The sequence below is a fragment of the Macaca nemestrina genome, chromosome 7 (genome assembly GCF_043159975.1).
Source record: "Macaca nemestrina isolate mMacNem1 chromosome 7, mMacNem.hap1, whole genome shotgun sequence".
Lineage (NCBI taxonomy): Eukaryota > Metazoa > Chordata > Mammalia > Primates > Cercopithecidae > Macaca > Macaca nemestrina.
Genome location: NC_092131.1, coordinates 159,487,800 through 159,515,574, shown reverse-complemented (window position 1 = coordinate 159,515,574; position 27,775 = coordinate 159,487,800). Strand labels below are relative to the sequence as shown.

General features: G+C 41.2%; 1 protein-coding gene across 4 annotated transcripts in view; it reads left to right on the top strand.

Annotated features, from left to right (window-relative positions):
* LOC105491627 (synaptosome associated protein 23) overlaps window positions 1-26,279 on the top strand; it is a 42,126-nt gene extending 15,847 nt beyond the window's left edge. For 2 of the 4 annotated variants that reach the window (XM_011758210.3, XM_011758203.3), the window contains exons 2-9: window positions 4,412-4,482; window positions 6,190-6,231; window positions 6,648-6,696; window positions 7,931-8,048; window positions 14,749-14,781; window positions 21,158-21,316; window positions 22,561-22,705; window positions 24,617-26,279. In XM_011758210.3, coding sequence (XP_011756512.1) covers window positions 4,426-4,482; window positions 6,190-6,231; window positions 6,648-6,696; window positions 7,931-8,048; window positions 14,749-14,781; window positions 21,158-21,316; window positions 22,561-22,705; window positions 24,617-24,682 — 669 coding nt within the window. In that variant the 5' untranslated portion in view covers window positions 4,412-4,425 and the 3' untranslated portion in view covers window positions 24,683-26,279. Of the gene's footprint in view, window positions 1-2,752; window positions 2,852-4,411; window positions 4,483-6,189; window positions 6,232-6,647; window positions 6,697-7,930; window positions 8,049-14,748; window positions 14,782-21,157; window positions 21,317-22,560; window positions 22,706-24,616 lie in introns of those variants that run through there. The other 2 variants (XM_071067037.1, XM_011758218.3) reach the window with 2 other exon arrangements.
* The last annotated feature ends 1,496 nt before the right edge of the window (window positions 26,280-27,775 follow it).

The following is a 27,775-nucleotide window of genomic DNA, read 5'->3' as shown; positions in this document are numbered from 1 at the left end:
CCTTTTCTCTCTTTGTCCTTCCCCTTACAATTCTACTTTGACTCTCTTACTTTCATACACAGTCGACCCTTGAACAACATGGCTTTAACTGCATGGATTCACTTATAGGTAAATTTTGTTTTTCAGTACATACAGTCAGCCCTCCGTATCAGCAGGGTCCACATCTACAACCAAATGCAGATAGAAAATACGGTATTCAGCTAGGTACAGTAGCTTCTCCCTATAATTCCAGGACTTTGGGAGGCCGAGGTGGGAGGATTGCTTGAGCCCAAAAGTTTGAGACCAGCCCGGATAACATAGTGAGACCCGGTCTCTATAAAACAGCTTAAAAATTAGCCTGGCATAGTGCATGCACCTGCAGTCCCAGTTATTTAGGGGGCTAAATGGGAGGATTGGTGAGCCCAGGAGGGCAAGGCTATAGTGAACCTGATTGCACCACTGCTCTCCAACCTGGGTGACAGAGTGAGGCCTTGCCTCAAAAAAAAAAAAAAAAAGAAAGAAAAGAAAATACGATATTCATGCATGCAAAACTCTCGTCTACAGATGGATATACAGTTTTATATCTGCAGGTTCCTAAGGGCCAACTGGTATCCACAGGCAGTCCTGAATCCAACCCTCTGAGGGACGACCATACTATAATCTTGTGCTCAAAACCCTCAAGAATCCAGAGTAATCTTAGGCACCTGCATCCTGACGTCAGCATGCCAAACTTGGGAGATCTTTATAGATATCTGTTACTTGTCTTGCGTGTTGTCTGGTCAGGGAAGAAAAAAATATTAAGTAGAACTTCGAGTTCACACAGAAAGAGTGTGTCCTTCAGACTGAGCTCATTGCATTGTCAGGGTGATTCTTCACGTTATTCATCCCCAGTTACATCTGCTTTTGCTTTCTTTTTTATTTTAAAGAAGGCAGAACAGAGGTCAGGAGTACATTCACCCGTAACTCTGTAGTTTTGCTTTTTTTTTCCCCTAGGAAGCTAGCAAAGACTGACTTGTAATTGCAATAATCACCTCTAGGAATAGAATTACAAAATTACATAATTTGTGATATTTGGGCTTTCTTACCCCAGAATGTCACCCGACCCACAGGATACTATATCTGAAAACCTCACTAAGGGTGCCTTTTCCAGGCACTAATGGATTAGCGTATATTATTTTTCATATTTTTTTCTCTGTCGGGCATTGAGGAGTTATACATGACAGGAATAGATAACTTCAGAGCATTACTGCCTGGGAAGGGCAGGGTTTGGAGAGGTATCTCGGTTGGGGCTTTAGGAAGTGATGGAAAGGCGGGGCGCGGTGGCTCAAGCCTGTAATCCCAGCACTTTGGGAGGCCGAGATGGGCGGATCACGAGGTCAGGAGATCGAGACCATCCTGGCTAACCCAGTGAAATCCCGTCTCTACTAAAAAATACAAAAAACTAGCCGGGCGAGGTGGCGGGCGCCTGTAGTCCCAGCTACTCGGGAGGCTGAGGCAGGAGAATGGCGTAAACCCGGGAGGCGGAGCTTGCAGTGAGCTGAGATCCGGCCACTGCACTCCAGCCTGGGCGACAAAGCGAGACTCCGTCTCAACAACAACAAAAAAAAAAACAAGGAAGTGATGGAGAAGCATAAGGCTACCTGGGCAGATGTGGGGTATTATAGAAAGGAAAGGTGTGCCAAAATGTGGAGGTGAGAGGGTACAAAAAATAATCTCCATTTTCTTTCTGTAGTTGTAAATAGGAAAGAGTGACAAAAGAACAGTAGCGTGGACATGTGTATGTATGATAAAGCTTAAGACTCAAACAATTAGCAAATTAATAAAATACATGGTTCCTTTAACGCTTATATCTAATGAATGATATCTTTATGTCTTGATTATATCTTTTGTGTGGAAACCTGCCTGAACCACATTCTGTGGCAAGCAAGATAGAAACCTAAATTTGGAACTTAAAATTCTTTCTTTCATGAGCACTAATAGCTTTAATCAAGGCTCAAAATCTTTTTTTTTTTTTTTGAGACAGAGCCTCACTCTGTTGCCCAGGCTGGAGTGCGGTGGCGCAGTGGCGCGATCTCGGCTCACTGCAACCTCCGCCTCCCAGGTTCAAGCAATTCTCCTGCCTCAGCCTCCCAAGTAGCTGGGATTACAGGTGCTTACCACCACCTTCGGCTAATTTTTGTATTTTTAGTAGAGAGGGGGATTTACCATGTTGATCAAGCTGGCCTCTATCTCCTAACCTCGTGATCCACCCACCTCAGCCTCCCAAAGTGCTGGGATTACAGGCGTGAGCCACCATGCCTGGCCCTCAAAATCTTAAACCATAAAGCAGTTATGACAGTAGAATTATAAACAGGGCCGGGCGCAGTAGCTCAGGCTGGGCGCAGTGACTCATGCCTGTAATCTTGGCAATTTGAGAGGCTGAGGTGGATGGATCACCTGAGGTCTGGAGTTCGAGATCAGCCTGGCCAACATGGTGAAACCCCATCTCTACTAAAAATACAAAAATTAGCAGGGTGTGGTGGTGCATGCCTGTAATCCCAGCTCCTTGGGAGGCTGAGGCAGGAGAGTTGCTTGAACCCAGGATGTGGAAGTTGCAGTGTGTCAAGGTTGCACCACTGAACTCCAGCCGGGGCAATAGAGTGAGACTCCATCTCAAAAAAATAAAAAATAAAATGATAGTAGTGGTTCACCTAAAAACAACTGAAAAGATTATTATTATTATTTTATTTTTATTTTATTTATTTTTTTGAGATAGGGTCTTGCTCTGTCACCCAGGCTGGAGTGCAGTGCCATGATCTTGACTTACTTCAGCCTCAACCTCCTGGACTCAAGCAATCCGCCCACCTCAGCCTCCCCAGTAGCTGGACTACAGGTGCGCGCCACTATGCCCAGCTAATTTTTGTATTTTTGGTAGAGACGGGGTTTTGCCATGTTGCCCAGGCTGAACTACAACTCCTGAGATCAAGCCATCCACTCACCTCAGCCTCCCAAAGTGCTAGGATTCCAGTCATGAGGCACCACGCCCAGCCAAAAGTGACTGAAAAGATTTGTATGTGATCATATCATACACTTGGAATAGCAGTTTTTGGTTTGTGGCTCTAGTGATTCTTTGCAGGCTTTGTGCTACTGTTACATGCAGCTTTGTTTCTAAGAGCCACGTAAATACTTTGAGAGTACACCCTGTTTTTCTACTTATTTGTTCATTCAGCTATTTTCGGAGTATCTACTGTCAGATCCTATTAGGTGTTAGAGATACAAAGATAAAATCTCTGCCTTCCAAGAATTCAGTCCAGTACATTCTTGGGGGAATTAGGTTTTCTGCTTATCATAGGGTATATCCATGGCAAGGTTTCTCACCTCAAATTGACATTTTGGGTCAGATTATTCTTTGCTGGAGGGCTTTCCTGAAGAGTATTGTAGGATGTTAAATGGCTTCCCTGCCTCTACCTACTAGGTGCCAGTAACCAGCCCCATCATCTGGCCCAAGTTGTGACAATCAAGCATCTCCAGACATTGCCAGATTCCTGGGGGCAAATCTGTAATAAGAACCAGAGTTTATCTGTGTCATTGACAGTGAGCTTTGGTAAATGAGTTTTGAGAAAATTCATACAAAGCTAGCAAATGTAACAAAGAAAGAACCTAGATCCGTTGCACAATGCTTGTTATTACTCCACATGACTTCTCAAAGAGGAATTAGATAACAGCCGTGCTGAATAACACCTACAAAATGTTTTATTTTTTAGCTTGGATGTCTATGAGATCTCTTTCTGAGTTACTATGTGTAGGAGAATAATTGTTTGGTTTCTTAGGGACTCCACTAAAACAACAAACAATATAAGCCATTGGAGAGGAAGACTCTAATGCATAATAAAAATCTTAGTCTTTTCTGAGCTGTTTGTACCAGCATTTCCCTTTTCTTGTTAAGAGCGAAAGTATTTTCTCCAGTGAGTACGCGGGACAACTGGCATATTTAGAAATGCCTGTGTTCTTCAGGCATGTAACTTAAAATTTTGTTACTTTACTAAATTGGACTTTTCTTCACTTACTGCTTTTCCATGTTCAGACAACACGTGAAGAACATCGAACAACCAAAAATTCATTTTAATATAATAGTCTTTTAACGCTTGTCTTCCAGTAATGCCTTGGTTCTCAAAGTAAAGGATCCACTTTCCTGTTGGAAAGAGTACTTCCCTAGAAGTCCTAAAACCTGTATTTTAGGTTCACCCTTAGCACTCTTATTAAACATTCATTTAGCCTCTCTCGGTCTTGATTTCTTTACTTGTGGTAGACTAATAGATATAGAAAGAGGCTCTTTTATCCTGTTTTCCTGATAAGTTCCTAAATTCCATAAATCTACACTTTTTGCTCACACAAACTTTTATATATCCTTATTCTTATACAATATCCACATTTCCATTTCTGTGCCTAATAGAGTTTTGATTCATCATGGATAATCTGTCATCAGAAGAAATTCAACTGAGAGCTCACCAGATTACTGATGAGGTAAATGTTTTACCTAAAATAAGTAAATAATTCTATTTCAGTTTTCATATTGGAGGGAGAGGGCCTTCTTAGGGACCATTTTGGCCTCTTCCTAGTCCATTAATATCAAAGAACACATTTGCCCCTTAGTGCCTTTGCTGGTTTTTATTTTCTTAAAGTGAAAACAATTTGTATGATTTTTATTTTTTAGGTACTTATTACTTAAGTGCAACAAAGATACTCTATTATGTATTTGAGAAATGCTAGACTTCTATTTAACAATTTCCTAATATCTGTAATTTACTTAGATTTCTACCTACATTAAATTTTTATGACTATAAAATTTTTATTCCCATGAACTTCACCATCCAAATATTCTCTCTTTTTTAAAAAAACTTTCCCTTTCAACATCACACTGGAAGTCCTTACACATTTTCTCTTAAGGAGCACTTGAAAATAACCGAAAAGGCCGGGCGTGGTGGCTCACGCCTGTAATCCCAGCACTTTGGGAGGCCGAGGTGGGCGGATCACAAGGTCAGGAGATCGAGACCATGGTGAAACCCCGTCTCTACTAAAAATAGAAAAAAAAAATTAGCCGGGCGCAGGGGCGGGCGCCTGTAGTCCCAGCTACTCGGGAGGCTGAGGCAGGAGAATGGCGTGAACCCGGGAGGCGGAGCTTGCAGTGAGCCGAGATTGTGCCACTGCACTCCAGCCTGGGCGACAGAGCGAGACTCCATCTCAAAAAAAAAAAAAAAAAAAAAAAAAAAAAAAAAAGAAAATAACCGAAAATGTAGTGATCAACTTACTTTTTTTTTTTTTTTTTGAGACAGAGTCTCACTCTATTGCCCAGGCTGCAGTGCAGTGATGTGATCTCGGCTCACTGCATCCTCTGCCTCCTGTGTTCATCAAGCGATTCTCCTGCCTCAGCTTCCTGGGTAGCTGGGATTACAGGCATGTGCCACCACGCCCAGCTAATTTTTGTAGTTTTAGTAGAGACGGGGTTTCACCATGTTGGGCATACTGCTCTCGAACTCCTGACCTCGTGATCCACCCACCTCAGCCTCCCAAAGTGCTGGGATTATAGGCATGAGCCACCACACCCGGCCATTGTTTTGTTTTTTTGTTTGTTTGTTTGTTTGTTTTTGAGACGGAGTCTCGCTCTGTCACCCAGGCTGGAGTGCAGTGGCCAGATCTCAGCTCACTGCAAGCTCCGCCTCCCGGGTTCACGCCATTCTCCTGCCTCAGCCTCCCGAGTAGCTGGGACTACAGGCGCCCGCCACCTCGCCCGGCTAGTTTTTTGTAGTTTTAGTAGAGACGGGGTTTCACTGTGTTCACCAGGATGGTCTCGATCTCCTGACCTCGTGATCCACCCGTCTCGGCCTCCCAAAGTGCTGGGATTACAGGCTTGAGCCACCGCGCCCGGCCCATTGTTTTAAAGGAAGGGATAGGCTGGCAATTCTTTTTGTTTTTTCCTTTAATGGAGACAGTCTCTCCGTTGGGCTATGTTGCCTGGGCTGGTCTTGGACTCTGGTACTCAAGAAATTCCCCTGCCTCGGCCTCCCAAAGTGCTGGGATTGTAGGCATGAGCCACTGTGCCCAGCCTGAGCTGGCCATTTTTAAAGATAGAATAGCATCATGAATGTGGCCTGTGATCAGATGGTTTTTTTGTTTTGTTTTGTTTTGTTTTTTACATATTTTGGAATGCTAAAACTCTGTGTTTTTTCTTAGTCTCTGGAAAGTACGAGGAGAATCCTGGGTTTAGCCATTGAGGTAAGAAAATGTTAGTCACCAACTTAAGTATAAAAATGTATAGGAGATATCCTAATACTTCTGGCTGGAATTAGTGTTAAAGGGTAATGTATCAATATGCTTTATTATTTGAAATTAACAGTTGCTGAAATTGTCAAATTATGCACTAATGGGCCTTTTTTGTTTTTCCCTTTGACAGTATTGGAATATGACAGGGAAGATGAATTCACTATGAGTTTGTGACTTAATTATTTTGGGGGGCTACTATGTTAAAGTGTGTTAGTTTAAGAATACTAGTTCTGTCTGTAGCTCTAATCCTCTGAGAGCTTGGGTTTCTAAATTATTCTGTCTTGCTATTTGACAGCTCTTGTAGGTTTTGTTTCTGTTGTTTTTGGTTTGTTTTGTTTTACTATCAGCCTTTTTCCCACTTCTTTTAGTCTCAGGATGCAGGAATCAAGACCATCACTATGCTGGATGAACAAGGGGGTGAGTTAAATTATTAGCAGAAATTCTTAATTTGACCATGATGCCAAAAAGCCCTATCAGATTAGCCACATACAAATTTCAGCCTTTGGGAGGGCCTTCCCTTTGTAAAGTAAGAATAATATGTTTACTTCTTGTCTTCTGGTTTGAATAATGTCATGTTCACTGTCTATTTGGGATGGCAGGCAACAATGCCCAACTGTGTATATACTGAGTATGTGTTAGACCAGCATGGCTAACACATTAGACATTATGATAGTAATGTAGCTGGGATTACAGGTACCCACCACCACACCCAGCTAATTTTTTGTATTTTCAGTAGAGACAGGTTTCACCGTGTTGGCCAGGTTGATCTCAAAGTCTTGACCTCAAGTGATCCGTCCACCTTGGCCTCCCGAAGTGCTGGGATTATAAGCATGAGCCACCATGTCTGGGCAGACATTGTGATATTCTTACATCATCCTCAAATCAAGTTAAGTCCTAAAACAGATCTAGATTCAAGTGTGCTTGGAAGCACTTGAGTTGGCCCTGAGTAATCAGGTCTAGTTTTTATTACTCCTATAACAGCCCTCAGGTTTTGAACCTCATAGAAATGATGGGGATTTGACCTGGTCAGAGTACCCTTAACTTGGTTGTAAGGATGATCTCTAAATAACCATCCCTTGGTCCTACTATACAAGATTCTTTTATTTTTTATTTTTATTTTATTTTTTTTTTTTTTGAGGGGAATCCCACTCTGTCATCTAGGCTGGAGTTCAGTGGTGCAATTGCAGCTCACTGCAACCTCCAGCTGCCAGGTTCAAGTGATTCTCCTGCCTCAGCCTCCCAGGTAGCTGGGATTACAGGCACCCATCATCACACCCAGCTAATTTTTGTATTTTTAGTAGAGATGGGGTTTCATCATGTTGGCCAGGCTGGTCTTGAACTCCTGACCTCAGGTGATCCGCCCACCTCGGCCTCCCAAAGTGCTGGGATCACAGGCATGAGCCACCATACCCAGCCATATACAAACTTCTTAGAACAAATTTTTCCACAGCAAGAGGCTAGGTGCCTCAGGATCAGTACGTGAAAGATTGTTATCATGTTGAATAGCTTCTAATACCTTTTGACACTGACATATTCACTGTGGGGAGTTATTGGTAGATTCAAGGTTGAAGTTGACTGCTCCATAATAATAGCATTTTCTGGTTGACACTGTGAATGGAACACAAAATGTAACTTTACAACTTATTCTTAGAACAACTAAACCGCATAGAAGAAGGCTTGGACCAAATAAATAAAGATATGAGAGAGACAGAGAAGACCTTAACAGAACTCAACAAATGCTGTGGCCTTTGTGTCTGCCCATGTAATAGGTGAGTTGATAAATTAAGACGGTTTCAAAATAAATAAATGACAGTACCCCACCTTCTCCCGCCAGCTAAGGTCAGAAGTATGACTGGGTTTAATGAGGAACTCTATTAGATAAATCTAAGTTGTCTCTCCTTCAGGCAGATTAAGCTTTTTGTGTCAATACTGCTTGTTCACTGAAAACTATGACTTATAGTTGACCAATCCTGGGATCAAGTTCCAATTTCAATTTGTAGTGATACATGAAAAGGTTAAGAAGTATAGAGAAATGTATATCTGGATGATGGTGAGCAGGATGGAGTTATTTTCTTTTCCTTTCAAAAGGCAGAGTATTAACAAAATATTTATTTTGTGGTAGGCACATGAGGGATGGCCAAAAGAGTAGAAAAGTTGGGAAAGAATGGCAAAACTTAAAAAATACATAAATCTGATGTTAGATTATATGATAGTGACCAAAGCTAGGTATACAGAACTGATAAAGGTTGGGTTGGAGAGCATCTTATAGAAGAGTTAGGATGTGGGTTGGGCTTTGAGTGATTAGAAGGATTTGGATGAACAGGGAGGAACAGTGAGGGCATTTCCTATGAAAGGTTCAAAATAAAGATTAACAAGGAGCTTGACTTAACTGAGCTGTGTGCTCATGTAGATGAGAAGTGGAAAGTAAGATATAAGTAGGTAGTAGAGGAACTTGAATGCCAAACTAAAGAGTTGATAGATTGGAGTGGAGTGTAAAAAGAAATGACAGTATCTGGAGATTGAATGACTGTACTCACTGCTGAAAGGTTTTTTTTTTTTTTTCCCCCTGAGACAGGGTCTCTGTTACTCAGGCTGGAATGCAGCGGTGTGATCACGGCTTACTTAAGCCTCTCTTTCCTGGGCACAAGAGATCCTCCCACCTCGGCCTCCCAAAGTGCTGGGATGCAGTGGCACAATCTTGGCTCACTGCAACCTCTGTCTCCCCGGTTAAAGTGATTCTCCTGCCTCAGCCTCTCAAGTAGCTGGGACTACAGGCGCCCACCACCACACTCAGCTAATTTTTGTATTTTTAGTTGAGACAGGGTTTCACCATGTTGGCCAGATGGTCTTGATCTCTTGACCTCATGATCCGCCCGCCTCAGCCTCCCCAGTTGCTGGGATTACAGGTGTGAGCCACCGCACCTGGCCTCAAAGTATTCATTTTTAAAGAGCTTCTTAGACATTAGTATTTCATCCAGTTCTCAGCTGGTCTTGTAAACCAACAGTGGTTATATTTTTATATTTTCAGATAAGTGTTTTATGTAACAGCATTTTTGTGCCATTTCTACTGGAGAAAGTAGAGATTAATTGCTTGTCAGTCAACTTTAGTGTTTGTTTTGGCCATGAGGAGTTAAGATTTGACAGTGTTCTTCCTAGTCTTATCCATTGACTTCCTGTTCTAACAAGTCTGTTGACCTGTTTACACCTTGGTTGACTAACGGAGAGTTTTTTTTTTTTTTTTGAGACGGAGTCTTGCTCTGTCACCCAGGCTGGAGTACAGTGGTGTGATCTCAGCTCACTGCAACTTCCACCTTACAGGTTCAAGTGATTCTCCTGCCTCAGCCTCCCAAGTAGCTGGGATTACAAATATGTGCCACCACACCCGGCTAATTTTTATATTTTTAGTAGAGACAGGCTTTCACCATGTCGGCCAGGCTGGTCTCAAACTCCTAACCTCAGGTGATCTGCCCACCTCTGCCTCCCAAAGTGCTGGGATTACAGGCGTGAGCCACTGCTCCCAGCTGAAAGTTCATATTTTAATAACTATAACTTGTCAATCAGAGCAGATTACTTTAAGCAAACAAGTTAAAATGTACAGATTGTTTGATACAAACTCTTAGCTATGTTTTACAAAAATAATTGTACCTTTCTTTTGTGTTCCATCTACCTTCTTGGAAGAGTACAGAAGAGAGGAAGTAGATGAATTTTCTTGAGATCAGATGTTAGGAGAACAAGGAAAAAGAAGTCTTCTCTAAAATCTTAGAGCAAGATCAACTCTAAGTCACGTGTTGATAAACAGGAAGAGCATTGAATTAGACCTAAGATGGTCTAATATCATAGAAAGTGGGAAATGTAGCTACAGAATATTAATTTTATGTCTCTTTGTGTATCCCAGCCAAGCATAGGCAAGCTTTTCTTGAAGACTGGTAGGAAACAAGGTAGAGTATGGTCCTGAATCAGCGTTCTTCAGCCTCTAACCTCAGTAGAACCCTTTCTCAGTGGATCAAGAGAAGGCACTACTTTTTTAGAGATGGCATCTGCCTCTGTCTCCTGGGCTTGAGTGCAGTGGCACCACCATAGCTCAGTGTAGCTTCAAACATCTGGGCTCAAGCGATTCACCCACCTCAGCCTACCAAGTAGCTAGGATTACAGGTGTGTGCCACCATGCCCAGCTAATTGTTTAAATTTTTTGTAGATACGGGGGTCTTGCTATGTTGCCCAGGCTTGTATCAAACTCCTGGCCTCAAGAAATCCTCAACCTCCCAAAGCACTGGGATTGCAGGCTTGAGCCACTGAACCCAACTGGCACTTCTTTCTTTTCTTTTTTCTGGTACTTCTTGAGAGATGGAATCAAGGGACTGCTGTAACAAAACAGTTCCCTGAAGAGAAGAAAGTATTATCTCAGTTAAAGATGTCTGATTATAATTACCTTTCTTCCACCTATTTCTTTCTTATACCATTGAGACCTTGGCCAGTATGATATCTCTCATCCTCAGCTCTTCCTATCATTCTTGCCTGTGTCTTGATCTTTCTAATCTGCTAGTCTGTGTTTCCATTAGGCTCATTATATGAATAACCATAATATGAGCTTCTTAAAGGTAGACGTGAGATCTTGGTCTTTTGTATAAGGCCTAGTCTTAATACTGGCAGGAGTAGTCACAACCCAGGTCAGGTCCAGAGTTCCTTATTTGCCATTTGGAAATACTTTTTCTTTCTTTCTTTCTTTTTTTTTTTTTTTCCGAGACAGAGTCTCACTCTGTTACCTAGGCTGGAGTGCAGTGGCACAGTCATGACTCACTGAAGCCTCAACCCATCCTCCAGCATCAGCCTCCCAAGTAGCTGGGATTACAGGCACATGTCACCACGCCCAGCTAATTTTGTATTTTTTGTAGAGACAAGGTTTCACCATGTTGGCCAGGCTGGTCTCAGACCCTTGGGCTCAGGCAATCCACCCACCTTGGCCTGCAGAAGTGCTGGGATTGCAGGCATAAGCCATTAAGCCCTGCCGGCCATTCAGAAATCTAAAAAACTCTGAAAGCTTAAGTTTTGTTTCATTTTTGCTGTAATGGTGCCACAACTCATTAGGGTATAAAATGTAGCCTGAACTGAAGCTATGTTTAGCCTTTATTACTTGCTGTAAATATTAATTGGTTTCACTACAGAAATACTGTTTTTGAGTCAGGGTCTCACTCTGTCACCCAGGTTGGAGTATAGTGGTATGATCTTGGCTCACTGCAGCCTCGACCTCCCAGGTTCAAGTGATCCCCCTACCTCAGCCTCGTAAGTAGCTGGGACTACAGGTGTGTGTCACCATGGCTGACATGTTTTTAAAACTTTTGTTTCTTCTTCTTTCTTTTTTTTTTTTTTTTTTTGAGACGGAGTCTCACTCTGTTGCCCAGGTTGGAGTACAGTGATACAGTCTCAGTTCACTGCAACCTCTGCCTCCTGGGTTCAACCGATTCTCCTGCCTCAGCCTCCCAAATAGCTGGGATTACTGGTGCCCGCCACCACGCCCAGCTAATTTTTGTATTTTTAGTAGAGATGGGGTTTCACCATGTTGGCCAGGCTGGTCTTGAACTCCTGACCTCAGGTGATCCGCCTGCCTCAGCCTCCCAAAGTGCTGGGATTACAGGCATGAGCCACCATGCCCAACCCTGTGTTTCTTTTTCCTTTTCTTTCGTTCTTTTTTTTTTTTTTTTGAGACAGAATTTTACGTTGTCGCCCAGAGCGGAGTGCAGCCGTGTGGTCTCGACTCACTGAAACCTTAACTTCCTGGGTTCAATCAATTCTCATGCCTCAGCCACCCAAGTAGCTGAGATTAGAGGCATGCGCCAACACCTTGCTAACTATTGTATTTTTAGTAGAGACGGGTTTTGCCATGTTGGCCAGGATGGTCTTGAACTCCTGACCTCAAGTGATCCACCCACCTTGGCCTCCCAATATGCTGGGGTTATAGGCGTGAGCTACCGCACCTGGACTTTAAAAAGTTTTTGTAGAGACGAGGTCTCACTATGTTGCTCAGGCTGGTCTCAAACTCCTAAGCTCAAGCAATCCTCCCACATTGGCCTCCCAAAGTGCTGGTATTACAGACGTGAGCCACCACGCCCAATGTCACTACAGAAATATTAATGTATTTAATTATGTGGTACTGCCCAAAACATCTTGCCCCCAGTGGATTGGGATAACAGTTGTGGGCCTGCGTGTTAATTTAAGGTACTCTTCTGAGCATGTTAATTTAATCCTTAAATAGTAGCCTTAATATGAGATAGATGTTCTTTATTATTATCATTTTACATCCAGGCTACACTGTGTAGTTAAATTGAGACCAACCTGGCAGAGGGTCAAAACTAGGCAGAGCCCTTACCTTTTTTTTTTTTTTTTTTGAGACGGAGTCTCGCTCGGTCACCAGGCTGGAGTGCAGTGGCGTGATCTCAGCTCACCGCAACCTCCGCCTCCCAGGTTCAACCGATTCTCCTGCCTCAGCCTCCCAGGTAGCTGGGATTACAGGCGTGCACCACCACGCCTGGCTAATTTTTGTATTTTTTGTATAGACAGAGTTTTGCTTTGTTGCCTAGGCTGGCACATCTTTTTTAAATAAGACATTGAAATAGCTTTACTTAAAAAAATTCTGTATTAGAAGGATATTTTAACTGTAGCAAATTCTTTCTAAAGGATTAGTAGAATTTAGTAACAGATTACCAGGGTTAAACTTTAAGATGATGAATAAATGTCATTCTATGGTTTGTAAAATTTGAATTCTAAAAGAATAATAACACAAATCCTTTTTTTTTTCTTTTTTTTTTTTTTGAGACGGAGTCTCACGCTGTTGCCCAGGCTGGAGTGCAGTGGCGCGATCTCGGCTCACTGCAAGCTCCGCCTCCCGGGTTCCCGCCATTCTCCTGCCTCAGCCTCCTGAGTAGCTGGGACTACAGGCGCCCGCCACCGCGCCCGACTAATTTTTTGTATTTTTAGTAGAGACGGGGTTTCACTGTGGTCTCATCTCCTGACCTTGTGATCCGCCCGCCTCGGCCTCCCAAAGTGCTGGGATTACAGGCTTGAGCCACCGCGCCCGGCCCCTTTTTTTTTTTTTTTTTTTGAGATGGAGTCTCACTCTCACCTAGGCTGGAGTGCAGTGGTGCAGTGGCAGGATCTCGGCTCAGCTGACTGCAAGCTCCCCCTCCTGGGTTCACGCCATTCTCCTGCCTCAGCCTCCCAAGTAGCTGGGACTACAGGCGTCCACCACCACACCTGGCTAACTTTTTGTATTTTTAGTACAGACGGGGTTTCACCGTGTTAGCCAGGATGGTCTCCATTTCCTGATCTCGTGATCCGCCCGCCTCAGCCTCCCAAAGTGCTGGGATTACAGGTGTGAGCCACCGCACCCAGCCCAGAATTCCTTTTTTAAAATCACGTATCTTAGGCAGTAATTGATAAATTTTAATTCTAATTAATAAGAACTTGAGACAGATTTAAAATGATAAGTCTCAGAATAGTAAACTGCTTGATGTCCCAGTTTAAACTTTTTTTTTTTTTTTTGAGATGGAGCCTCGCCCTGTTGCCCAGGCTGGAGTACAGTGGCGCCATCTCTGCTTTCTGCAAGCTCCACCTCCCAGGTTCACTCCATTCTCCTGCCTCAGCCTCCTGAGTAGCTGGGACTATAGGCGCCCGCCACCGTGCCCGGCTAATTTTTTGTATTTTTAGTAGAGACGGGGTTTCACCATGTTAGCCGGGTTGGTCTCAATCTCCTGACCTCATGATCGGCCTGCCTCGGCCTCCCAAAGTGCTGGGATTACAGGCGTGAGCCACCGTGCCTGGCCTTAAACATTCTTAGATAAGGTATTCTTCTGTCTTAACTTGCCTGTTTTATAAAGTCTAACAGCGGCACGTAGTTTGAACACAGATTGGCATTTCTGACCACTTACTAAAGTTCCAAATTGGCACTACAGGTTTTCTGCTATTCCAATCTTAAGTCATACTGAGGTGTAAAAATTCAGCTCCGACTAATTAAAATGAATATTGAATTATATTTCATTCAGTAGTTGAGTGCTTCTTCCATCCTGCTCACTAGAGACACAAATATGAGTAAGGCATACCTCTGGCCCTGCCTGTTTGTTTATCTTGACATTATTTTTTGTACCTCATGTAGTATGGATATACAGTAGTTACTCAATAAATACTTGTTGATTTGAGTGTCCTTGAGAAACTTGTTGGCTGGTGGGAGAGTTTGATGTGTAAAAAGATTTTTTTAAATTACAATGAAAATAAAATATATAAGAAAATAAAATATATAATAGAAGTAATTAAGAGAAATCTTAATCACTAAGAGGAAGGAGTCTCATAGCATCTCCATTGGTTTTTGACTTCTCTCGTATTTTCTAATTTTAGGAAAGAATATAATCACCCAAAATTCTGAGGAAAAATGAAATGTGCTCTGGTTTAAATAGTTTTCTTATTTTTCTTTTTGTCTAGATTCTCAGATGTTGGTTGTTTCTGTGAAACCAGGCAGGAAATTGAATACATTATGTTTTTAAACATTAAACCTGCTTCTGTTCTGTTTGAGTGGCATTTACTATTTTCTGCATTTCATTCTCTCACCTAATCTCTTCCTTTCTAATCTGCTTACTAAAAATGAAGATTTAACATCAGAAGCCGGGCTCAGTAACTGATCAAAGGGAACTTTAAGATGCAGTCTTGTGGCGCAGTTTGGGCTGCTAACCTGCTATCTAAAGGTGATGCTTCAAATGGCTTTTCTGTGCATGTGCATGGATTTTGTGAATGGTGGAAACTGTCTCTAAACCTGTGTGGTGGTGTGTAGTGTAAAGTGAATTTGTTCTTGATGGGTGCTGTCTCACAAAAGATGGACTTGACAAAAGGACCTTAATTTATAATACCATTCTTTGACAAATGTCTCTGATAACTAAGTTTTTGCTAAATAACATTTAAGATTACCAAAATAACAATACTCCTGGAGTTTCTTAAGAAATTTAAAATAGGTTGATCTTTGAGACAGCTGCTGCAGTCTAGTTCTGATAAAAGGTAAGGGAAGTCATGCTAAATGCTTCTCTGTCTTCATAGGACTTTGATTTTAGCATCCTGTCTTCCATTAAGTTTCCCTACTTCTTACTGGTTCTTGAGTCAAGATTTCCTCTGTTAAAGTTTTGCTTCTAATGATTTAGATTACCCATGATTTAGGCCACTACCAAATTAAGGAATCAATTGTCAGTCTAGTCATCGCAAATCCTATTTGGAACAAGGTGGGATATAAAATTTTAAATGCTACCATATCTGGTATCTTCTTCCCTTAAATAAGGGTTTCCCCTTTACATATGTTATAAACTATTCTATAATCCCTGTTACATCATGTGTTAACTTGCTGTGATTTCATGTTGAATTAATACAGAGCTAACTAATCTTAATTTTTCATGGGGGATAAGTTTTGTCAGCTTACTGTTTATTATTGTGTCTCTTAATTTTAGATCTTTATAAGAATTATGAAGACCATGATTAAATGTTAACAAATTAAGTATTTGATTTCTACCCTTTGTTTCCTGCCCTCCTTTTTCCTTCTTTCCTTAGTTTGACCATCCAAAGCACACACACACTCACATTCACTCTTTATTATTAGTTTGTATTTATTTGGTCCCTTTTCTCCTTGATGTGAAATAATCACAGCTAATATTTGTTTTATTTTTGCTATTTTTAATTCAGTTAAAACTAATATTGATGCAACCAAAACTAAAATAAGAAATTATTGTTTTTGTGCTCATATCTTAATATTACAGTTTTATCCTCAATAGCAGTTTCCTGAATTGACTAGGGATATTTCAGATTCTTAAAACTTGACTTTTTTTTTGAGACAGTCTTGCTGTGTCCCCCAGGCTGGAGTATAGTGGCTCAATCTCAGCTCACTGCAACCTCTGCCTCCCGGGTTCAAGCAATTCTCCTGCCTCAGCCTCACGAGTAGCTGGGATTATAAGCTTGTGCCACCACACCCGGCTAATTTTTTGTATTTTTAGTACAGAAGGGGTTTCACCATGTTGACCAGGCTGGTCTTGAACTCCTGACCTCAAGTAATTCACCTGCCTTGGCCTCCCAAAATGCTGAAATTACAGGCATGAGCCACCATGCCCAAAAACTTGCCATTTTTGAATGAGACATTTAAGTGGAAAAAAAAAGAGGTTCCAGTTAAAGACTATTAGACCACTCAAAACTAACAGTCAGTTGTAAATCTAAGTTTCTAGATGGAGTTCTGAATTAAGACTTATCACAAATTTACTTAGGCATTTTATCATGAAGACTAATTTCTTCTCAGAGGGCCTGTTTTTTTTCAAGAGTCCTGTCACAGATTAGAGCTATTATTTCTTACTGTAGACTAAAACAACCTGGTCCTAGTAATCTTTCATGTCACTGTATTCCAGCTACTTTCATCTACCTGTAGATCTCAAAGCTAAGAAATGGTAGTGGACCAAAAAATAAACATGCCAGTTGGTAATCCGTGCACTTACAGGCATGAACTGTTGACTAAGGGTCAGGTTGAAGTTGAAGCCAATGAATTAAAATATTTATCCAGTGATTTACAAAGCAGTTTTATGTCTGTTATCAACAGAACATTTTATAGCCCTGCTAAACATTAAGTGTTGTTATTATCCTAGTTTACTTACAAAGAAAGGGATTCTCTGAAATTGAAGTTTGCTTAAGATTCTGTAGCTTCTGAATGACATGTGTAGGATTGGGATTTAAGTTATTTTACTCCAAATGCTGTTACTTTTGTTTGTTTGGTTTTTGTTTGTTTGTTTGTTTTTAGATGGAGTCTCACTCTGTCGCTCAGGCTGGAGTGCAGTGGCGCGATCTCGGTCCACTGTACCCTCCGCCCTCCGAGTTCAAGTGATTCTCCTGCCTCAGGCTCCCAAGTAGCTAGGATTACAGGCATCTGCCACCGCGCCTGGCTAATTTTTCGTACTTTTAGTAGAGACAGGGTTTCACCATCTTGGCCAGGCTGGTCTTGAATTCCTGACCTCATGATCCACCCGCTTTGGCCTCCCAAACTGCTGGGATTACAGGTGTGAGCCACTGCGCCTGGCCTTTTTGTTTGTTTTAATCCTGACCTGTCCCTTTGCTTCTTCCAGATTAACTACTTAGTGTTCCAATATATAGACTACTAGAGTCTGTAGACAGACTACCAGCGTAATCTAAAGTACTCCTCCTGGATCGCTAAATGTCCCACTGACCTTATATAAAACAACAAGTGATTCCCAGGCTTTACCCCATATGTATTGGAGTAGAATCTCCAGATTGCAACCTACATATCTATGTGTTCTACAGCAGGGGCCCTCAACACCCCAGCCATGGACCGCTACTAGTCCATGGCCTGTTAATAGAAACTGGTCCTCATAGCAGGAGGTGAGCATTACTGCCTGAGCTCCGCGTCCTCTCAGATCAGCAGTGGCATTACATTCTCATAGGAGCAAGAACCCTATTGTGAACTGTGTGTGTGAGGGATCTAGTTGTGTCCTCCTTATGAGAATCTAACTAATGCCTGATGATCTGGGGTGGAACAATTTCATCCCCAAAGCATCACCTGGTCCCCATCTGTGGAAAAATAGTCTTCCATGAAACTGGTCCCCAGTGCCAAAAAGGTTGGGGACCGCTGAGGTCGCTCTGATACTCAGTTAAGTTTGGAAGGTATTACCTTTAAAGCATCTAAGACCCTTTGGAAGGAAAGTAATTAATTTAAAAACATTACTATGTTTGTGAACATTTTTTATTTTATTAACTTAGGTAAGCAGCTATCTGACAATGCCTTAAAAACAGGTTCCAACTTGATGGAGGAAACTCCAGGGTGATGGCAAGTGACAGGGTCTCGAGCAACCAAAAGGCATTACCTAGAGTGGATGTGCTGAATGAGACACACTGAACTGTCACACCACCTCTTCATAAACATGCAGAACATACTATAACTGCAAGAAAAAAAGTAGTTTTTTTCCCATCCCATTTGAAGGTAAACATGCCAACACAATGCAAAGCTGTAAAAAAAAATCAAAGGCAGCTTTTTGTGTCTTTTCCCCTTGATACAGAAAGAACATCTTCAAAGATCCAGTCTTCTTTTTTTTTTTTTTTTTTTTTTTTGAGACAGAGTCTCACTCTGTTGCCCAGGCTGGAGTGCAGTGGCATAATCTGGGCTCACTGCAACCTCTGCCTCCCGGGTTCAAGTGATTCTTCTGCCTCAGCCTCCTGAATTGCTGGGACTACAGGGGAGCGCCATCATGCCCAGCTAATTTTTATGTTTTTGGTAGAGACAGGGTTTCACCACGTTGGCCAGGCTGGTCTCAAACTCCTGATTTTGTGATCCGCCTGCCTCGGCCTCCCAAAGTGTGGTATTACAGATGTGAACCACCGCACTTAGCCAAGATCCAGTCATTTTAAAGACAGCAGAGTTTGATAACCAATCTGATTCTTTGTTTATAGACTATGCTTCAATTAAAAATCATTCACATGATCATTTTAAAACAATTCATTGGCACCTTATGCCCTTATATCTAATTATGGAAAGAATAATTCTCATAAGTGTAAAGAATTTTTTCAGATATTGCCTCTTAATGTTGGGAAGGAGTTTGGAGCGCATATATATCCCTTAATAGACCAGAACCCACAGGTCATGTCCCAGTCTACTCCTCTTTTTGTGCTGTCAGAAACATAATATCTCATTAGTTACTTTGGAATTTCAACCCTCTCTCTCGAACCTGTTCCACAATCTGAAATTCTAATAAAAGCCCCACTTCTGTTACCTCTGTTAATATTTGTGGTTATTAACTTTCTGCTAAACTAATATATTGCTTTTGTTTTATTTAGTAGCACTTACTCTGCTCTAGAATTTTGCCTGGGACCTTTCTTACTATTAACAAAGGATACATGTGAATATTTATTTTAAAAATGTATATCCTACCTTGTTCCAGGAAAAATTTAACATGACTTCTTAATAAATAAATGAGTTAATTAATAAAAATAGCATAGAAACATAATTATGAGAACTTAAAGTGGTACCATGAAACACACTTTGATAACTAGCCTTTCAGTGTTCATAAATTTGCCTTTGCAGTGCCTCTCCCAAAAAAAGTAGTAGTATCCTTTCTGTAATATTAATGGTAAAGGTCTAAGATTCAATTCTAGGTTTGCCAAAAATGAATCCTCACATGCCTATCAAGAAATAAGTCACTTTTTTCATAAAATCTCTTCCCTACCTTTTTATTTTGAAATTTTAACACTTCTTTATTAATGTAAAAGGTAGAATAAATCAGAGACCAATATTTGAGCAACATTCTATTTTGTTTTTGTTTATAGAAAAGTGAAAACTAAAATTGAATGAAAACTTGACTTTAGCCAAATAATCAAGAAAAGTTTTGTGTTACTTTTCCATAATAGCCATTTTTTTTTCCTGTAATTGCCACTTTTTCTTTCTTTCTTAAGATGGAGTCTCACCCTCTTGCCCAGGCTGGAGTGCAGTGGTGCAATCTCAGCTCACTGCAACCTCCACCTCTCAGGCTCAAGCAATTCTCCCGACTCAGCCTCCCCAGTAGCTGGGATTATAGGCAGATGCTGCTGCACCCAGCTAATTTTTGTATTTTTAGTAGAGATGGGGTTTCATCATGTTGCCCAGGTTGGTCTTGAACTCCTGACCTCAGGTGATCCACCCACCTCAACCTCCCAAAGTGCTGGGATTACTGGTGTGAGCCACTGTGCCTGGCCTCAATCTTTTTTTTTTTTTGTTTTAAGAGGAAACTCTTAAATGAAAAGCTCCTACACTATAGGATTTATGAATGACCGCTTGTGTGGTCAGGGTACTTATTTGTCCGCTGATTGTCCAATTTGGAAATTATTCATGCTTTTCTTTCCTGATGGCTGGTTTGTTTGTAAGAAACCATTGTTTAAAATTTCATGGAAAATTCTAATAAAAACTGATTAGCTGGAACTACACTGGTTCAAATTCAGCCTCCTTATTTTAAAAATTTTATTTATTTATTTAAGATATAAGGTCTCACTCTGTCACCCAGGCTGGAGTGCAGTGGCACTATCATGGCTCACTGCAGCCTTGACCTGGGCTCAAGCAGTCCTCCCACCTCAGCCTCTCGAGTAGCTGGGACCACAGACGTGCACCACCACACCCAGCTAATATTTGTATTTTTTTATAGAGATGGCATTTTGAGGCAGGGAGCAGTGGCTCACAAGCCTGTAGTCCCAGCACTTTGGGATGCTGAGGTGGGTGGATCACTTGAGGTCAGGAGTTTGAGAGATGGGGTTTTGCCATGTTGCCCTGGCTGATCTTAAACTCCTAAGTTAAAGCAACCCACCTGCCTTGGCCTCCCAAAGTGCTGGGAGTACAGGCGTGAGCCACTGCACCCAGCATCAGCCCTCTTATTCTGTCATCCCTTGTCAACCTCTGAGGTGCCTTTAAGGAACCTCTTAAGGTATCCCAGAACACTTTTTCTAAGAGACCTTTTTTTAAGTAATGTGCATTAACCTCTTTTCCAGATAGTGCTGGATACACTAGGAAGAGAAAAGCAAAACGATAGTGCCAGAGGCTAAGGGAACCTGAAAAATCAAATAGTTTTTTTTTTTGCTACTTGCTAACAACCTAGTGAAGATTTGGTAGAAGCAGTATTTGGACCTTTTTAAAAAATTTTTTAGTGTCAATGGGTTTACATAATTCATCTATTTCCTATCCCATATTGCCATGGAGCATAGTATAGATCATCTAGACTTAGCTGTATGCAGCTTTTCTACTAGAGTTGTTAGTGTCATCCTCAAGGTAACAGGCACTAATAATTAGAACTCTCCCTCTTCTTTTTTTTGGTATCTCCCTACACTCCTGACTCTTATATAGAACAAAGAACTTTGAGTCTGGCAAGGCTTATAAGACAACATGGGGAGATGGTGGAGAAAACTCACCTTGCAATGTAGTATCTAAACAGCCAGGCCCGGTGACAAATGGTCAGCCTCAGCAACCAATGACAGGAGCAGCCAGTGGTGGATACATTAAACGGTATGCCAACTCCTCCCGATATTCCTGTACCTTTCTTAATGAATGGTTCACTTAGGAGATGAGTTTAGCAGTACATGACCCCTAACTGATAAATAAAAATTGTGTTTATTCTATTTTTAAAATGCATTTAAAAATCTGCCCACTGACATAATGTGGGTTTTTTTGTTTTTTGTTTTTGTTTGTTTGTTGTTTTGTTTTGAGACAGAGTCTTGCTGTGTTGCCCAGGCTGGAGTGCAGTGGCGTGATCTCAGCGCACTGCAACCTCCACCTCCCAGGTTCAAGTAATTCTCCTGCCACAGCCTCCTGAGTAGCTGGGACTACAGGCGTGCACCACCACGCCCAGCTAATTTTTGTATTTTTAGTAGAGACAGGGTTTCACCATTCTGACCAGGCTAGTCTTGGACTCCTGACCTCAGGTGATCCACCTGCCTCGGCCTCCCAAAGTGCTGGGATTACAGGCATGAACTACCACACCTGGCCAGACAAAATATTGACTGTGGTGGTTGACCTTGGGTGATGGGATTAACTTTTCTTTATACTTTTCCGTACTTTCCGAATTATTGAACTAGACATACTTTACTTTTGTAGATAGAAAAAACTATGTTTTAAAATGTGTCATCTAGAGCAAGGATCAGCTAGATTCCTATAAGATCTGTAACGAGCCAGAGAGTCAATATTTCAGACTTTTCAGGCCATACAGTCTCTTGCAATTACTCAACTCTGTTGTAGGGTTAAAGCAGGCACAAACAATGTGTAAACAAATGTGCATACTGTGTTTGAATAACACTTGATTTACATAATCAGATGCTGATCCAACCTCTCTTTTAGAGCCGTGGTTCTTTAGATAGACTTAACTGTGCATTAGAACCACTTGAGGGGCTTATGAAACCATAGGTTTCTGGGATGCACTTACAGTTTCTGATTTAGTAGGTCTGGAGTGGAGTGTGAGAATTAGCATGTTCCCACGTCTAACAGCTTCCCAGGTGATGCTGGGAATTACGCTTTGAGAAACGCTGTTTTAGAGTTGTTTCATTCTTTTCTTACATGGCTTTAAGACACTGTGCTCTCTTTGATGAGTCTTCCAGTTTTTATTATAGAATGTTTCCCAAGAATGGTAACCTATATTCCTTTGGATCTTATACTTGCTAAGCGTCATTTTGGTTATACTTTTATGAAAATTAAATCCAGATTTACTCCATTTAAATTCAGAAAAATCTATGGAATTAACTCTCTTCTTGTAATAGCATAACTAATGATGCCAGAGAAGATGAAATGGAAGAGAACCTGACTCAAGTGGGTAGTATCCTGGGAAATCTAAAAGACATGGCCTTGAACATAGGCAATGAGATTGATGCTCAAAATCCGCAAATAAAACGAATCACAGACAAGGTAAAAGCTTTTTATTGCCACAAGAAAATGAGACACCCAGTTCAGTGTTTCCGTAATAGACATCTGTGCTAGATGCTGTGGGGGACATGGTAGAAGAAGCTCCTGGACTCATAGGTCTTAGTTCTGATGAGGTGGTGGTTTTTTTTGTTTGTTTGTTTGTTTGTTTTTGAGATGGAGTGTCACTCTGTTGCCAGGCTGGAGTGCAGTGGCACAATCTCAGCTCACTGCAACCTCCGTCTCCCAGGTTCAAGCAATTCTGCTGCCTCCGCCTCCCGAGTCCCTGGGACTACAGGCACACGCCACCACGCCCAGCTAATTTTTTTATTTTTAGTAAAGACGGGGTTTCATCATGTTGGCCAGGATGGTCTCAATCTGTTGACCTCATGATCTGCCTGCCTCTGCCTCCCAAAGTGCTGGGATTACAGGCGTGAGCCAACACGCCTGGCGAGGTGGTGGTTCTAACACATAAAACAAGAGCCAAGTCCTCCCCCTCATGGCAGTTGGTGCCTTTTGAAACCAGAGTTTTGGAATGTAGTAGTTTTACTTAAACCTTCACACATGAAGCTTAGTATCTACTTTAGCCTTTGAGTGTGTTTTTTTCTCTCCCAAATGAGTAAGTTTTATTTTGTTAACTAATTTTTTAATTGAGAATGAGGTCTTGCTCTGTCACCTAGGGTAGTGCAGTGGTACAATCACAGCCCACTGCAGCCTACCTCCCAGGCTAAAGCTAAAGCTTTCCTCCCACATCAGCCTATTTTGTTAACTAAAAATAAATTAAGTTCCTGAATCCTTATCTCATGAAAGAAAATCCGTTCTGCAGAATAGTTCGTATAGAGTGGTCACACGAAATAGAGTCATGTGAGTGAAAGAAAGTTGTGGTTCTTTTTTCTTTCCCCCTTAACTTTACATGATACCGTGAAAGTGAAATTGTTTTTGGTGTTTCGATGTGTCACATGTAAAAGTCATACCTTGACTAGCTGTAGTAGCTTCACACCTGTAATCTCAACACTTTGAGAGGCCGAGGCAGGAGGATTGCTTGAGCTCAGGAGTTTAAGAACAGAGCAAGACCTAGACTGTACTAAAAACATTTAAAAATTGACTAGGCATGGTGGCATGTGCCTATTGTCCCAGTTACTCTGGAGGCTGAGGAGAAGGATTGCTTGAGTGTAGGAGTTGAAGGCTGCAGTGAGCTGTGATTGCACCATTGCATTCCAGCCTGGGCAACAGAGTGAGACCCTGTCTCAAAAAGAAAGAAAAAAAAGTCATACCTCACTGAAATCTCAGTGAACTTTAAAGTTTAGGGTGAGTTTTTAAGCTTGGCTCTCTGTTAAATCACTTTTGATGGATTTAATTGAAACAGTGGTTCACAAGATGCTTTAAATGCTGCAGTCTGGGTTTAGGCTACATTTACCTGTCATTTTAATTCAGATGTTGGTGTGGATGGTTATAGATTCGTTCCAAAGATCTTTGGAAAGGTTATTTCAGTCTCTCCAGGTTAGACTTAGGGTGTCTGAATCCAGATGAGATTCTGTGATTCAGTTCAGAGGACTCACACAAGGTCCAATCTTTAACACAGAAGAGCACTCTTTCATATTTCATCACATCAAAAAATGCCATTGATTACAGGATGCATCCCAGTTTTCGGCGTGTTAAACTATGAAAAAATGTGTTATAGAATTGATGAAATATTGACAAGGTCTTATATGTTACACCTTTGTCATGTTTATATACCAGGGTTTTTCCAAATGAATTTCATGTTCTGTTACTTCTTGCCCAACATGAGTTTTGTAATGTAACCTCACGTGGTTTCTTGGATTTTCTCACTGTCAGTTACTCCAAATGTAAAATGTTTAATTTTTATTAGAGTTACTTACCTTGTAAAATAAAGCTGATATCTTTCTTGTTTTTCAGGCTGACACCAACAAAGATCGTATTGATATTGCCAATGCCAGAGCAAAGAAACTCATTGACAGCTAAAGCTACTGCTGTTCTTCTTTATCATTTATTCACTTCCGTAGCTCCTCCTTGAAAGTTATTACCTTTTCAGAGTTTAAATTTTCGGTTCCACGCTCTTCTAATTGGGAGATAATATGGAAGAAGGGCCAGAGCAGTCACAGCCCTCCTTCTCTTTTGTTTCCTATTGAGGGCCAACCGCTGCTCGGCCTTCCTTCTAGTATTTTCTTTTTCAATTCATACTCTTAGATTGGTTTTCATATGTCATGTATAATGTTTTCATCCTCCTCATATACTTTAGCAGGTTCTTTTGCTTTCAGGTTTTGGAAGCACTGCCAAAGACGGCCATGAAGAGGGAAGCTGTAGAGGTGTTCTTTGTTGTTGTTGTTTATTTTTGCTTTTGTGGTAGAGGGAGGGACAAGAGATAAGAGGTTGTTACCTCAGTAAAAACCTTCAGGCCACAAAACAAAAAGTTGCATAGCCACAGCGAAGATATAGTTAAATATAGTTTTTGATTTAAGTTGCGGTTATAGCCAATTTAGGCTAATGCTTGATTTTGGAGCTTTTATACACAAAATTTTTGTTAAGCATCACAGTTTTGCAACCTCTGCTCCAAAGAGAAAAATAGAATGAGTTTTCTTTCTTTTTTTTTTTTTTTTCCTGAGTCAGAGTCTCGCTCTGTCACCCAGGCTGGAGTGCAGTGGCGCGATCTGGGCTCACTGCAACCTCAGCCTGCTCGATTCAAGTGATTCTCCTGCCTCAGCCTCCTGAGTAGCTGGGATTACAGGCGCATGCCACCATGCTCAGCTAATTTTTGTATTTTTAGTAGAGACAGGGTTTCACCACGTCAGGCTGGGCTTGAACTCCTGACCTCGTGATCCACCCACCTTGACCTCCCAAAGTACTGGGATTACAGGTGTGAGCCACCGTGCCTGGCCAAGTTTTCTTAAAGTGAGCTTAATTTCTGAACTCTTAGTGATTCATATATGTACATAAATCTGTGATCCCATTTCTTATTGCACCATTCAGGAACACTTTGTATAAATGAGTGGCTTTTTATTTCATACTATTAGTAGTATCATGGTTCCATTACAGGCCTATTAACCTCATACATTGTCATTAGTCTTTGAAGAAAAAATATGTAAATATATATGTGTAACAAGAGAATTTCTCTCTAAAGCAAGGGCTTAAAATTTTTTGGAAAAGTTTGACAAAGTATACCACATGAATTCAGATTTACCTCAATGCTAAGAATTATGTTTAGTTAGGAAAAGGAAAGTCATTTTGATCTCAGGTAGAAAAGTAGATTGCTTTGAGTTTTATGTAGCTTTAGACTTCAAAAAGTTAGAATTTATTCTGTTACTAAAAATTATTTGAAAAAATTATGCCTCTGGTTTAATTGTTGGTGATTAATTACACACTGTCTTTCTCTTACCCTTGTGTATTGAATTATGTCCATAATCAAGTTGATGTGGATCCTAAAAAGTGTTAAGAAAATCTGATTGGTATTTGTCACATTTATTTTAAAATTAGCATCTGAACACTTCAAAGCTGTCAGTGTGAATTGGTTTCACCAATAACCACTGCTTGATCCTTACAATTAAAATTTTTAACTAACTAATGGTATTGTTCTTTCAAATAGGTAACATGTTTCTATGACTGTTATTTGGGGGAAAATAGTTTCATCAGCTCTCATTTAACAAATTAATAAAGCAAAGATCCATAGAGCACTACAACAGGAAGCTGCCTTTAGCATCTTTTCGGTATTTATTGAAAATATTGATAGGACTTAAACTTACCTTGCTAAAATTTGTTGTGAGGTTCATTTTAATCATTACTAGTCTTACTCACTTGAGCTTAAATACACTAGTGACTGGAAGGGTAATGGTTCTGTGTGAGAACAACTCACTGGAGAAGATACAGTTAATGTGGGAGCTTTCAAAGGCTAAAGTGGAAAATATTTAAATAAAGTGAGATGCAACTACACCCTCTATAATAGAAATGTTCCACGTCAAAATGAGCGGTTTGGCAGGTGATGGTAAATGTGTAAAGTAAGAAGGTGTAAAACGGAGGATTGTGCTTTATCTAAATGCATTTCCTAAAACCATTTACCCAAAAAAAATTTTTAGCACTGTTCTGGATAAAGGAAATAGTTCTGAGAATACCAGCATGCTACACTCACAGTATAATTGGTTAGAAGCATGGGCTGAGGCATTATCTGAATTTTCACTCTAGCCGAAGTGACTGTAAGGTCATTTCTGTGCCTTAATTTGTCTGTAAATGCAGATTAATACAAGCATACCTCAGATACTGAGGGTTTCGTTCTAGACCACTACCATAAAGCTAGTGTTGCAATAAAGTGAGTCACATGAATTTTTGGTTTCCCAGTGCATATTAAAGTTCTGTTTATACTATTCTGTAGTCTATTAAATGTGCAATAGCATTATGTCTTTTAAAAACAAAGTATGTGCCTTAATTAAAAATACCATGTGCCGGGCGTGGTGGCTCATGCCTGTAATCCTAGCACTTTGGGAGGCCAAGGCGGATGGATCACTTTACGTCAGGAGTTTGAGACCAGCCTGGCCAACATGGTAAAACCACATCTCTACTAAAAATGCAAAAATTAGCTGGGTTTGGTGGCACGTGCCTGTAATTCCTCCACTGAAGTCTCTTTTTTTGTTTGTTTGTTTGTTTTGAGATGAGGTCTCACTCTGTCGCCTAGGCTGGAGTGCATTGGCATGATCTCAGCTCACTGCAACCTCTGCCTCCTGGGTTCAAGCGATTCTCCTGCCTCAGCCTCCTGAGTAGCTGGGATTACAGGCAGGCACCACCATGCCTAGCTCATTTTTGTATTTTTAGTAGAGACAGGGTTTCACCACGTTGGTCAGGCTGGTCTCGAACTCCTGACCTTGTGATCCACCTGCCTCAGCCTCCCAAAGTGCTGGGGTTACAGGCATGGGCCACCATACTTGGCCTCCTGCACTGAAGTCTTGAAACGCTCAGTCATCCATGAGGGTTGGAATCAACTTCTTCTAAACCCCTGTTAATGTTGGTATCTTGACCTCCTTTCATGAATCATGAATATCCTTAATGGCATCCTTTCCAGAAGGTTTTCAG